We start from the raw sequence: 14,696 nt of genomic DNA on the forward strand, positions 1-14,696 counted from the left end.
GTGTACCACCTTAACCCAGTCCTGAAGATACTTTCAGGCGCAAACTTTGTTTGCTCACACTTGGATAAAGGATTAAACTAAATTTATTATACTCTAACCAAGTGGAAAATAAACTTTCAGTATTAATAAATAGTTGTAAAGAGATATATTAGTGAATAACATGTACATAAAAATTATCAATGAAAAATTAAATTAAACAATGCAGTATCTACATATATTTATAATCAAATAAGATTGCATCAATTCTTTTTAAAAAGTTAAAACTTCATCTCAGAATCAAACAAGACCTAAGCAAATTGCATGGACTTCATGCCTTTGATGATTGTTTTCTCCTCTTTTCCATCCTAGCATATGGTTATTCTTAACATCACCCTAAACATGATAAGAGGAAGTCAAAAACCATGTAGTTCATTGTTGCGAGTCTCAATATTTCACTTAGGGCAACCATGGGAGGGGACAACTATTTACATTAATAAATAAAACTGAGGTTACAAGCTTGTGACTCATTCCACTTTGTAATTCCATACTTTAAGAACTAATACACTTTAAGATTTATTTTCCATAAATCTTGAAGTGTATTTAACTTCTGAGACATGTCTGATAATTTTCTAATATTTCAATTTTCAGAGTGATAAATAACTGTGAAGTTCACATATGAGTGAAGCATATAAGAAATCCTTATTAAAATATTTAAATACACTAAATGACAGCATAAAAGTTCACACAATACTTACAGGAAAAATTGGTGGAGCATAATGATGAATACCACCAGCCATCATTCCTCCTGTAAAGTAATACCCATAACCAGGAGGAAGGGCTGCAGCAGGATTAAGGAATGCCTGGCCATGAGTCTGAGTAGTGGTTTGTCCTTGGGGCATGCTGGTTGCCACAGATGAAGCATCACTATCAGTGCGACTATATTTTCCATCTGCTGTATATCAAAATATACATATATATTTATTTAGTTACGTAATGATTGAGGAAACAGAAAATGCCAAATGATGAAATCAAAACAGTAACTTAAAGTAGTTTGCTATCATTAACCTGTTTAGATTATCTGTAGCCATTAATAAAGAATACTATTCAGCCATTGGAATGTAATATTTTTCAAATTATTTTGATGTCATCAATTTCAAAGGTCTTGCTGAATTATTAACTTGAAAGTTAGACTATTCTGTATCCCAGTGTGGATATGCCATGTGCAATTTTAAAGACTTACAATTCTAGAAAAATCAAAATCTTTAAAAATGTCAGAAAAATCTCAAATTTACTGTGCTCACATGTCACATTATTTTTATCATTATATGTGATTTAAAAATAAATGAAGTGAATGAAAGAAATATTTTGTTTAATAGTGGTATAGCAAAGGCATCAAATTTGGAAGAAGGAACTGACTAATTTTTCATCAACTTAATCAATTGATGAAATTCATCAATTATAAGCTACATCCTAATAAATTTTGTAACTGAGAGAGAGAGAGATGGTAAAGTACAGTAGTCCATTTATGTTTAAAAGCCTTTCACTACAGATAAAAATTATTTTAGAATAAGCAACTGTTTCAATCCTAAGACTTAGATAATATTAAAGGCAACACATATTGGAATAAAAAAAATTTATAACCAATACTATGCCTAACAGCAGGCTACAAACTTCAGGTAATACCAAGCACAAAGGCAAAACAAAACTGGCTGAAACAATCTATTGAAAGTTATATTATGCTTCTGGTGAATGCTTTCAAGACCCTGCCATAGCTGCATATTCATAATACTATCCAGAAACAATACTATTCAAATCATGGATAATTTAGAACAGCTTAAGATTCCATAAATTTTTCTGCTACACAACCTCCCCCCCCCTTTTTTTTAATACTATCGTTTTCTTGCAGAGAACTTTTTATGGCATCAAATGCAAAATGCATAGCCTGCCAAATCATTTTTCTATTGCCTCTTACATGATCATTATCTTGTTCTTATAGTCCTGATTAAACTGGCTAGCCATGGTAGGCTAGTCAGCTTGATCAGAAATTTACATTGAGGAATTTTGCTTGTACCAAAATTATTTTCTAAGTAGAACAGGCACTGTTTATATGTGGAATGGCGATGAATTTAGCTTATTTTCTGCAGAAGAAATAGTGTATTATGCTGTTAACTTACTTTCACATACCCATTGGCTATTAGTGTTTATAGAAGTTTGCAGGAAGGTATCGGTTGAGAGAAATCTACAACTGTGTAAGTTTTTTTATAATTATATATTACTATGCAGTCTAATGGATAATTTTTTGAAATTATGTATGAGTAGGTTTTCTATAATTATACACACACAATTACAGGAAACAAGAGAGACTGCAAAATCTATAAGCACATCAGCACCCTGTGTTGGCTAAAAGAAAGAACAAACTTATTGATATTTCTTGGAGGGAGGGGCAATTGAGGAACACTGTTTCTGAGGAAGTTGATTTGATATTTGAAGATGGATTATGACGAGTAGAGTAGCTGCTGTTGTTGTTATAAACTTAGAGAAAACTAAAGGAATGATGGAGGACAGTTCAGCAGAACTATGCACATGAAAATGAGTACAGAAAAGCCAATGTGAAAGGAAGAGTCATCACAATTAAGTGGACTGTCCTGTTCTGGATATCAAAGAAATTTTTGCAAGGTTTCTGATGCACTATCCTAAATGTAAAAATTATATTGTAAGGCTGGGCTGATTTGGAATTTTCAACTGTTTGCTAAAAACAGAAAATGACCATGTTTTAACAAAACTGAAGAAGCAACTTGTCTCTTTTGCCAGAAAAGTGATATAACTCAGTTGCAAAGATGACTTGCTTGGAGATATACATAATATTAAATTAAAGATGCCAAGAAATTATATTCTTTGTTTAATCCTTTATCCAAGTGTAAGCAGACAAAGTGTGCATAATGCTATGCATTATAGGAATGGTGACTACCCAGACCAGGTTCGACCTTTATTGAGGTCTCATCAGTAGGGGACAGACCCTGAAGAGATACCAAGGTTGAAGTAACGCAGAAGTTACAAGTTGTGAAAAAAATAAAATATATCAAAGGTAAGGAAGTGTGATGAAGAATATTTCTTGAAAGAAAAGAGGTGTGTTTGATTTTGGCAGGATTGAAGTTAATAAGGCTGTTCTCACACTCGCTGGAGATCAGTGTTTAAGGCATTGGTTATGGAAAATCTTAAGTACTACGAATCTTATCAAATGAAAGGATAGAGTGTATACAGGCACCAGTACACCTATGGATAGGAGTGAGATCAGTGAGAGAAAGTCATCTGCATATCAGAGGCAAAATACGAATGCAAAGCCCTGAGCTATTTCAGCACAGAAATGAAGTTATATAGAAATCATTCTATAGATTTCTTACTACATGTAAAGAATGATCTGGTAAGAAATTGGCAACTGTAATTACAAAGAGTACAAAATTAAGTATCTACGCATCCTGTTTATATTATAATACAGACAGATCATCCTGCATTTCCATATAGTCTGAAGACTCATTGCAAAAGGCCCACACTAATGATTATTTCATACAATATCCATCACACCCATTCTTATTTACTGACAAAGCACTATTTACATGCATAGGTTTCTGTGGTTAAGAAGTTCAATAGAAATATTCCGGTTTTGTGACCACGGTTATTAGAGAACTGTTTTTAAAAAATGAAGCAAGTACTAAAAATAACCTGACAAGTTTCGTTAGTCGTAAGACTAAAATCTTCAGGGGTAAAGAGAACTAACAGTTTAAGGCACAAATTATAAGAAATTAAGAAAAACAAGTTCATTTGTTGGTATTATGAACATCAAAAAAGTTCATTAAAAAACCGAATAACAGATCTATACAGTTGTGAATCACAGAACGCGACAACAAATAGTATTGCCTCCTCCAACTAACACGCATTAACGGTTGGATAGATCTGTTATTCATTTTTTTAATGAATTTTTTTGATGTTCAAAAAAGTCTATGTTAAATTTGGTTCAGCATATTAATATCTAAACCTAGAAAAATAAATACTATTAATACAGATTGGAAAAATAAAAAAAAAATGCGATTGTTATTACAGAACAGAAGAGCTCATTAATTTATGTGAGAAGTCAGCATCCATTTCAATTCAACTATTTTCTGAGTGAGAAGTCTCAACAGACAGTTCTTAAATTTTTATGACTGGCACTCATAAATGGATGAAATAGCTACAAGTAATATCATACATGCAAATAATTATCAAAAAAATAATAATATCCACTGCATTAGATCATAATTTAATTTAATTTCAGAATATGTATGGTTGAGGAGTGTTCTCTCAAAGAATCCCAGAAACTTCAGAATGACTTTTTTCTAATTATTTGCAATGAAACAATTACACAAGTCATACATAATTATCTGAAAGAAGTTTTATTTTGTGTGCCCAATTTTTTAACTTGAGTCTAATACCTTTTGAAGCCATTTCAAATTTTTCTGTATGTGAAGTCAAACCCATGAAAGACTGTATACCCATAAAGCATTTGTAATGTGAATTAATTAGATAATTTGCAACCTTGACCTTGATAGCAAAAATGGAACTTTTTTCAACTTCTTCAATAAACACGGTGATAGTTTCGCACAGTGCAATGAAATCACCTAAAAACATCTATGCCTAGCATGGGATCTGAATAACAGGAATTTGATTATAGAAGTGGTTATTTACTTAGCAAATCAAGATAGTTAACAGCATTAACTATCATTTGGGATACAGAATTAAGACTACACATCAGTTGCATAACAATTATGGTTTTTTAAGTGCATCAAATTCTGTACGAAACATGACCTATAATTTCAATTCTTGCTTAGCTTCCTTCATTAAGAGATTGATTTGAGTGAACAGATATTGGAAGTTCTTTTCCCACTTGGTTACACTATAATAAATTTAGTTTAATCCTTTATCCAAGTGTAAGCAAACAAAGTTTGTGCCTGAAGTATCTTCAGGACTGAGGCAACTCATGGTAAAGGTGGACCAAACTCTCACCACTACTTGTTTTAGTATCTCCCATAATGTAAAGTACATCTCCTTGCAAACATGTATAATGCTATGCATTAAGGGAAGGGCCACTACTCAGACTGATTTCGACATTTATTGAGGTCTCATCAGTGGAAGCCAGGCTCAGAGGTGGTGATACTAAGGCGGAAGTAATGGAGAAGTCATATTTACCTATACGAATTGCCAAAAGGTGTCTCACCATAGCCATCTTCTGATGAAATATCAGAATATCTGCTATAATAACTAGACTTAGTTTCCATGGATTTCAATCTCAGAATTATAAAAAATTACCCCCATACTTTTACGAAGTGAGTCAGAAGCCCAATCAAGGAATTGTTACACGTAACAATTCCTTGATTGTACTTTGTGTACTTGTCACCATTGCAGTGATGTTGGTGGAGTTGTGGATCTTTGAAAATTCTTGTTCAAGAAATGCATCATTCAGACACAACTGTCTGGGACACATCTTACACACAAGTTGGACATAAGAATTTGGGAAGGGAAAAACAGGTGTTTGTACTAAGATCTGTGCTGATTTACCAGACCAGCAAAGAATAAAAATCCAGTGTATACCAACCATCAATCATGTTGGCATAATATTTTTTGGATTAGAACTCCACCAAGTGCTACTGTGATATGCTGCACCTAAGTCAGCAAAAAGCATTTTACTACAGGATGGCAGTCATGAGAACAAGCATTTCCTGATGACTCCATTAATCTCTTTCTACTGGTTGTGAATTTGTTGACAAACTGTGAATAACAGCAATGGATTTGTAAATCCCCTTTTAATAAAGGGGATTTACAAATCCATTGTATAGTTGTTCATGGAATATTGAGTACTGTAGATCTTTTATTGGTAGATGTCGATTCTTTAACAGACACATCATGTTGCAGTTATCTACATCATGGATCCTGCTGCTGATGAACAACTTGTATCAGCTCATATCAGCAGTGTTGTTGGTAAACTCTATTTAGTCCATACTGATATGATAGTTTCACTAGTCACAGAATATTCCATGAGTATGTTACAAGTTGTTCCATAACCAGGAATTCAATTGATTATTGCATGTTTCATGGATTTAGAAAAATGGCCACTTTGTATAATCCATAGGAGGTATAGAGACATATATAGCCTTTTTAAACAGTTTAACAGGAAATTATTTCCACTGCTGTTTCCAGCATACTTTAAAATGCACTAGAATTTTCATACCTAAAAAAAAAAAAGGGTAACTTTATCAGAGGTGATAAAGTTAATATAACTTTTTGCTTGGAGTTATTAGGATGGTCATCTACATAAACCTTTTCTATTCAACATATAATCTATATAATCTGAGACAGATTTAACATTCTGCATAAGATTATATAAAAGGATGTATAGTCCTTTCATTTTTCCCATATAGCATTGAATAGTGCAAGGGAGTAAAGATATTAATTCCAATGAAAAATGTTAAACAGGTTCCTTTATTTAATTTGGAATGATGTTTGACCCTGTGATGAATATCATATATTGAAGTATACAGTCATCAGTTATCTTCAATTATTTCAAAGTTTTGGAATAATTGATTATGCTGGCATGAAACACTTGGGACATATATAAGTAAAACAGTATAATAATAAATCTTATTTCATAAGGTATATTCATCAAAATCATAAATGAGAAAATTTCTCAAATTTGTTTAGGTGTGCAAAAAAAACAAAAACAAAAAAAAAAAAAAAAAACTTACAATTTAGCCCAATTCAAAGTCAAATTTGCATTTTTCAGCAAGAAAAAAACTAAAAACAAATACTGCTTATTAAAAACCGAATGCATAACTTGAAAGTGCATTCTTAAACAAACAAATAAATGTTAAGAACTGCCTTCCTTTAGTCATGGTAATAGCACTAAATAAACTAGGCAATCAAACATCTAAAGATGCATTCTGGAAAAATAAAGATCTACTCAGAAGTTCTGTGAGTATCGAGACAAAGAAAAGAATGATAAGAACATTAGTGTGGCCAATTTTCACATATGGAAGTGAGATCTGGATATTCAAGAAGAGAGTAAGGTAACAGATAATGACTTTTGAAATGTGGTACTATAGGAGAGCTCTGAAAATCCCATGGACAGAATGTGTGACAAATACAGATGTCCTACAGAGAATGAGAATACAGAGATCTTTATTACAGGAAATGATCCAGAGAAAGATGAGATTGGCAGGACATGTACTGAGAGGTTCAGCAGGACAGAGGATACTAACAGTTTTAGAAGGAAAACTTATGGGAAAAGGATCAAGAGGTAAAAAACGAAGGACATGGCTTGAAGATATAAGATCATGAACAGGCTCACATGGCTATGCAGAAACAAAAAGAAAAGCTGCCAACAGAGAGAACTGGAAGGACATGGTGCTGCACCCTCTCACTGAGGAAGCTACATGAAGAAGAAGAATCAAACTTTTGATTTTTGCACATAGACCATTTTTTAAATCAAATTTCAGATGCTCCCCTTTCCACTAAATCTGCCATTTACATAGCCAACATCCCAATAATTTAAATTTTTGGTATTTAAAACATTTCAGTAAAACATAACAGTATCTTCAAGTTCATTTTTAAATCAACTTGAATAGCTCTTTTTTGTGAACTATTTTGTAAACCTTCCAATTTTTTCACTGCAATGAGTTGTCAAGAGTATCTTGGATTTGTGTTAACAGTTTTTATTAATATAACAAAGTGCTAACTCATGTTTCTCTGCTGTATTTACACATAACAGAAAACTTCCTTTCCATTAAGAAAGGTTAGAGTCTGATAGTAGCAGTTAATATAAAGCCTTGGTAATACCATCTATAGCTCTTACAAGTTCCAGATCATAATACTGTTTAGATGCCCTAGACCAATGCTGCTATGATAGGAAAAAACAAAACAAAAACAAAACAAGGTTGTTACTTTGACATAAGTTCAAGTGGAGTTAAGGCACTTAAGTGTTTGTCTGTTGCTTACCTAGATAATTAAATCCTTTATGGAATGAAAGAAATTCAATGGAAATGCATGCAAATATCAGATGACATTTGTAGAACTGACTGATTTTTTTTAAAGAACAAATAGTAGTTGAAAAAGTCAGCCATAACGGCAGCCAAATATAAGTTGGTTTGTTTTCATTGATACTGAGTTCTACAGATTAGGATCCTGTCAATTCTGCTTCAAACACTGATAAATTTTCTAACAGATTCATTCTTTTATATAAGAGGATTAGGTTTAAACATGAAATTAATTGACATTATAAACAGTTTTTTTTTTTTTTTTTTAATATTCTAAAAGTCAGCCATAACGGCAGCCAAATATAAGTTGGTTTGTTTTCATTGATACTGAGTTCTACAGATTAGGATCCTGTCAATTCTGCTTCAAACACTGATAAATTTTCTAACAGATTCATTCTTTTATATAAGAGGATTAGGTTTAAACATGAAATTAATTGACATTATAAACAGTTTTTTTTTTTTTTTAATATTCTAGCAAGAGCAAATTCAAAAGAACTAGACTAAAAAAATTCAGAAATTCAAAGAACTAACAAAAAATTAAACAACCAAGCCATATAACATGCACACAACACATGAAGTCTGTGTACTGAGGAGAAAAATATGCAGATTTATTCCCAGCAGTCCTACTGCCATAAACAGAATAAGCCCATGTAGTATGACATGACGGTTCTGCAACATCACACCTTGGAAACTTTCAATTAAGTTATAATTCCTGGCCCATGAACCTTCACAAACATTTCAGTGAAATACTATAGAGATTTCTATTTTTAATATTAAGCTTCAGAACAAGTCAATTTTTTTTTTTTAAAAAAAAAAATCCACTGCAATGCACTACTACAAACTGGTAGCTTCATTAAAAAATATATCACACCACAAAACATTTAACATTCTTTCCATGGAAATGTTTATGTCTAATATTTGAGAAAATCATTTTTTATCCCTGATTTTTGTCTAAGGTTGGGGCTACCTAATTAATACAGCTGACTCCTACAACAGTACTTTGCTTCAATTAATTGAAATGCCAAGTTAGCATTTTAATTAAAAGCAGAACAGAGATAACTTATTTTTTTAATTCATAGAATTTTCACTTGACATGTCTCTTAAGTAGGAGTAATTTAAAAGATGGTGGAATAGCACAAACAAACAACAAAAGAATTAACAATGGAAATATGGTATATTAAGAACTGCAGTGCAGCACCTATCTATAACAACTCTTAGCTAGTTCGGCAATTAGTGATATTCAAAATATATAATATATATCACTCATTAATTAATAGTTCTCACAATGGGGGAGAATGTGGTTTCAGATCTGGATAATGTTCACACACATTTTATGAATCTCAACTGATTTTTATGTCTGGCTTATATATATAGATCAAAATCTCTGTATAACTAGATGCATTTTCAAATGGATGTTCAACTTTCAGTGATCTCGGAAAATAATTGTTTTTGAAATGATCTATGTAACATATAACATTATATTACATTTTGTTCCCGAAGGATGGCAATTGGACTTTGCAAAATATTGGAAGTTATTTTAGTTAATATTATTCTACATTGTAATTTCCTTAAAAAATGCTGTTATGAATAGCCAACATATAAGCCAGATCTGTGTAACATTTTTACAATATGTTCTGCCAAGATGGCCTTCTTCTGTGGAAATAAGAGTGACATAGCATAATATCACTTATTTCCACAAAAGAAGGCCATCTGGCAGATTTAGATGCATTTTAATACTTAGATGTATTATCTATTGAGAATTAGTAATTTTAAAAAACATGGTCTGATTCCTTCTTCACTCCCCAATAAATTTCTGCAACATTAAGATCCTTTGAGAACAGAAAAAGTAAGCAATGCAGGGAACACATATAGAATAATAATAAAAAAAATAAATAAATAAATAAATAAATAAAAATTAAATTATCATGTAATCAAACGAATAAGTTGACATGAATTCGATACCAGACAATCGTCATCATTCCACCAACATTCTTGACCTTCTCTTTACTAGCTCTCACTCCAAATACACTGTGAACGTTTGCTCTCCCCTTGGTAATTCTGATCACAATCTTTTCCAAGTCTCCTTCTCTACAGTTCATCCTCTTCCCAGTCAATCTCAGTGTCATATCCTTTGGCACTATAATTGTGCCAATTGAGATGGCTGCCATAATTTTTATGCTTTTCATGGTCAGATTACTGTTTTCTCTCACCCAATCCAATTACCTGCACTGAACTAATAACTAAAATAATCCTCATTGGAATGAGAACCTTCATTCCCCATTCCACTGCAAACCTCTAAGCCAAGCCCTGGTTCTCAAAAAACCTCTGCAGTCTGTGGTAAAAATGCAGGTTATGACCAGTGGCTTAAATTAAAACTCCAGCTTCTCATTCAATTTACACAACTGTCAGAAACGTGTAAAAAAAGTTAACGATTCCAAAACAGTCTTCATAAGAATTAAATGCAATAAATCTGACTCCTGCTCATGTGACAGGCAAGCTTTCTGGTCCCTTGCTAAGGCTGTTGGGCATAACTTCTGTCCTTCCCTGTTGCTACATCTCTTGCATCCTGATGGCACCTGATGGTAACCTCATTCAAGGAAATGGGAGACTCCTTGGCATCAGTTTCTTTCAACTCCTGCCTGGACTATCAAAGCAAATCATAATTACCACTTAGTACCAAATTGATACTAATAAGGCTCCTGGTCCAGATAGTATTCTTCCAGTTGTGCTCCAGAATTGACACCCATCCTGTATTACCTATAGAAACTATCATATTCTATTGGCATCTATCCAACAGCATGGAACCAGGCTTACACCCAGCCTGTATCCAAAAAGGGAGATAAAATTGAGTCATCTGACTACTGACCCACTTCAGTACTTTCAAAAGTGATGGAGAAAGTTAACCAGCTTCTTCATTACTTGGAGATTCAACAGTTAGAGATCAATGATTTGGATTCTGCCATTCTTGTTCTACAGCCAACCTCCTAGCTAATCTTGCCTATCTTTGGACTCAGGCCTCCTGAACAAGCTGCCATCTTATGGCCTCCCTCTTGCACTCTGTGATTGGTTGCCAGCTACCTATTCACAGCTTTTCCATTGACAATACTCTTCATTCTTCTTCCTCATTCAATAAGCCCTGTAGTACTCAAATGATAGAAGCCTCAAAATCTTCCATAAATAATAATTTAAACACTGATCTTCTCATCATACTCAAATGGGATGAAGAGAACTAATAAATTTCAATGCAAAAAAAAAAAAAACCGAACAAACTCAGATTGCCTTATTAATAACCTACAGGAAATATCCTACCTCACTCCCCAACTTTTCTTGAAAGGAAAATATTGCAGTGTCCTTTCAAGATCAGCTTTCTCATCTTGGGTTGGCTGTCACATCCAGTTGATCCTGGCACAAATATATTGCTTACATAGCCTCTAAAAAGAAGCTTGGTATTCTTTTCCATTCAAAACATTACTTCTCTTCCTCTTTAAGTCCAATCCTAAAACTTTATAAGTCTAGATCCGACCAATCTTGGAGTACTGTTCCTACATTTGGGGTGGAGCACCCAAGACTCTCTTAGAATTGTTGATATTCTATGAAAAGAGGGCAATTCATTTAATAGAGGGCCCTTTCCTCACAGACTCCCTTCAGTCACTTTATCATAGGTGCCCTGCTTCAGCACCATGCCTTTTCTATAGGTACTTTTATGGGTATTGCTCCTCTGAATTGGCTGCTATCATTCCTCCAATTTTTTCTGAGTAAGAACTAGAGCAGCCACTGGCCAAAACCCATATGCTGTCTGGCTCCAAGAAAACCAAACTAACTTCTCACCAGCATCCTTCATTCCATCCATTTCTATTCTTTGGAACAAATTTCCCCAATACTGTTTTTTCCCACTGAGTACAACCTTCCACTCTTTAGGAAACATATCAATAGGAAAACGTTTTCCTTAATCACTTGCCCACACATGGTAATGCAGTGTTATAGGTTTTGTGACACTTCATGTGTGAGGTCATAAACTGGCTACATAAGTCACCATAAATATATATTCCCAATAATTGGTACAATAGACTTTTTAAGCAATCAACTGAAGCAGTCATGACACTTTAATTCGAACAAGAATTTAAAAGTAATGATTAACATATAATGTTACACTACTAAAATTATCTTAAAAACAAAATCATAAAAAGGTTGTCTTGCACTTGAGTAACTCATCATTTGATGCATGTACATAAATCACTCACTATCCACATTAGCCAATAACTTATAAATAACTTATAGCTGAGCTGTGTTTCAAATAACAGGTTGTAATTGTTACAAAATGTTAGTGCACTGTTATTAGTCAGATAATTTAACAGACATTTTAGGTACATTTAAAATGTAACCAAAAAATGTTTAATGTCATTACAGTAAAACATATACTAATATGTAGAGACATAAACGTGACACACAGTTAAAGACTGCTGCAGTATTTCTAAACAAAGCCACAAAAATAATATCCTTGAGATAGATGGATAGAAACAAATCTGGTGAGTACTGAAAGTTTATGAGAACATCATACCAATTAAATCTATAACAGAAGAAACAGGAATGAACAGAAGCTATAGCCAAATACTCAGGTGAGAGATTAAATAGCATAATTACCATCAGAGAATATGCATCAAATGTTTTTCACTTTGAGATTTAACAAATCAGATTCAATATCATTCGTTTGCAGGCATTTTAAACCTTTGAAAGTACATCCAGAAAGTGCTTTCAGTCATTTTTAATATCTTTAATTTTTTATTATGCATTGGTCAGACACTTGTAGGAGAGTAAAAATTTGGATAAACAATGAGAGAGAAATGTAAAATAAGGGAATAATTCAAATAGTGCATTTAGAGCATATACATCTATCAAGAAACAAAAGAGTCCAATCATGGAAGTGCATGAGTACAATTTACAGAGATCGTGCCAAGTGACTTTTTTTTAAATGCTAAATGACAGTGAGAATGACTGGGGAAGGCAGACTATGTGGAGTAGGTTTACAGCAAATTGTAATCAGAACTGTCTACGTAGAAGTGACATCAACAATATAGCAAGAGCAGTTATTTGTGTAAAAAAAGTGTTCCCAGAGTGTTCTTAGAGTGCATAGGAATGATCAAGAATTTTGGTGGTCATGTGTACTATTAGCATAAAATTGCTGCTGGGATCAAAATGCCTTAGTATCTCTTCCACATGGATCTATGAAAGTAGAACAAACTGGCCAATGAGTTGTGTATATGTTGACTGTCATAATGTTAATGATATTTCCAAAATAGATCTTCTATAAATGCATTTTTATATTGGATGATGGCCATATTGCATCATACCAGAAGGTGTCTGGATGGAACCTTCAGGAAATTGATATATCTGGTAGAGGTTCAGCTGCATTACCCTATACTGAAAATCTTTTCTGAACAATATATGATCCTAAAAAAAGCACAATGTAATATATAAAATAAAAATTGTTCATATGTAAGTTCACATTTCTGAAAACCCAGATATCTACAAAACTTGTGATTATGAGACAAACCATACAGACAATTTGAGATGAGAAAAACTGAATATATATATATATGATGTAGAAAATGCAAGGAAAAATCAGAATCAAGCAAAACAGAAAGAAAATCAGGTCAGCTCATATCAGCTGAAAACAGTAATCATTCAACCTTATTTCTACACAAACAGACAATACATTACCTTAAAAATGAAATCCCATTTTAACATGATAAAGGTTTAGAAGGAAAGATCTACATGTTTAACAATCAACATTGCATGTCATAAATAATGCACATGTAACAAACATTATTGCAAGAAAAGGCTATTTAAATATATCTATTTTATTTATTTATTTTTTTATCATTTCCTAATAAAGCTACTTAAAAAAAAAGTGGAGATTGCTAATTTGTCATGAGGAAATGCCTTTTATGTTAGCATGAGCATAATATGGATGTGAAAATAAACAATATAATTTCAAAGGTGATTTCAATCAGTGGAGGGGGGGAGGATGTACTATGTACCAAAATACACTCAAATGGGATGATGCATGAGCATTAATATAAACTGCAAGACAAAAAACCAGCCTTATTGGCTGAGCAGACAGTGTACTCATTTTTCAACTAACAGACTGTGGAGTTGCTAGTCTTTAGCCAGTAGATTGTGGTCACCTGATGTGAGACCACCATCCTGTTTATTAGAAGGAGCATGACATGGATTAAAAAAGTTCTATGTTTGGTGTCTAGGGCAGGGTTTCTGGATTATCTAATCTAAATTCCACTCATAGTACTAATGCACTATAGTTTTGCAACCCATTGACTGGCAAATTCACATACAGCGGGTAGGAGAGGGCAATCATTACTGTGAGGCAGGGCTAGAGTGCAAAATCAGAACTATATTCATTTACCTGTATAACTGAAATGCACACTATCACAGACCCACACAGTGGCACTGTGCCAATAAGAATTTTCATCACTCTTGCTTTTCAATGTCTAATCCTTCTTCACATTTTCTACATATAAATGCATATATGGCAACAATCCAAAGTCATAATCTCGTGTTTGATTCAAAGGGAAAGAATTAGAAGTTCAATAACAGCAAAGGAGTATTTTCCTGACATGAATTCATTTCCATTCCACAAAA

The 14,696-nt window shown here is 33.1% G+C and overlaps 1 protein-coding gene across 5 annotated transcripts in view; it reads right to left on the bottom strand.

The window, feature by feature from the left end:
* lig (ubiquitin-associated protein-like lingerer) overlaps positions 1–14,696 on the bottom strand; it is a 465,599-nt gene that overhangs the window by 77,896 nt on the left and 373,007 nt on the right. For all 5 annotated transcript variants that reach the window (XM_090403755.1, XM_090403757.1, XM_090403754.1 and 2 more), the window contains one exon: positions 735–931. In XM_090403755.1, coding sequence (XP_090259881.1) covers positions 735–931 — 197 coding nt within the window. The remainder of the gene's footprint in view (positions 1–734; positions 932–14,696) is intronic.

The sequence above is a fragment of the Typopeltis vanoorti genome, chromosome 14 (genome assembly GCF_054136105.1).
Source record: "Typopeltis vanoorti isolate ZY-2024b chromosome 14, IOZ_Tvanoo_1.0, whole genome shotgun sequence".
Lineage (NCBI taxonomy): Eukaryota > Metazoa > Arthropoda > Arachnida > Uropygi > Thelyphonidae > Typopeltis > Typopeltis vanoorti.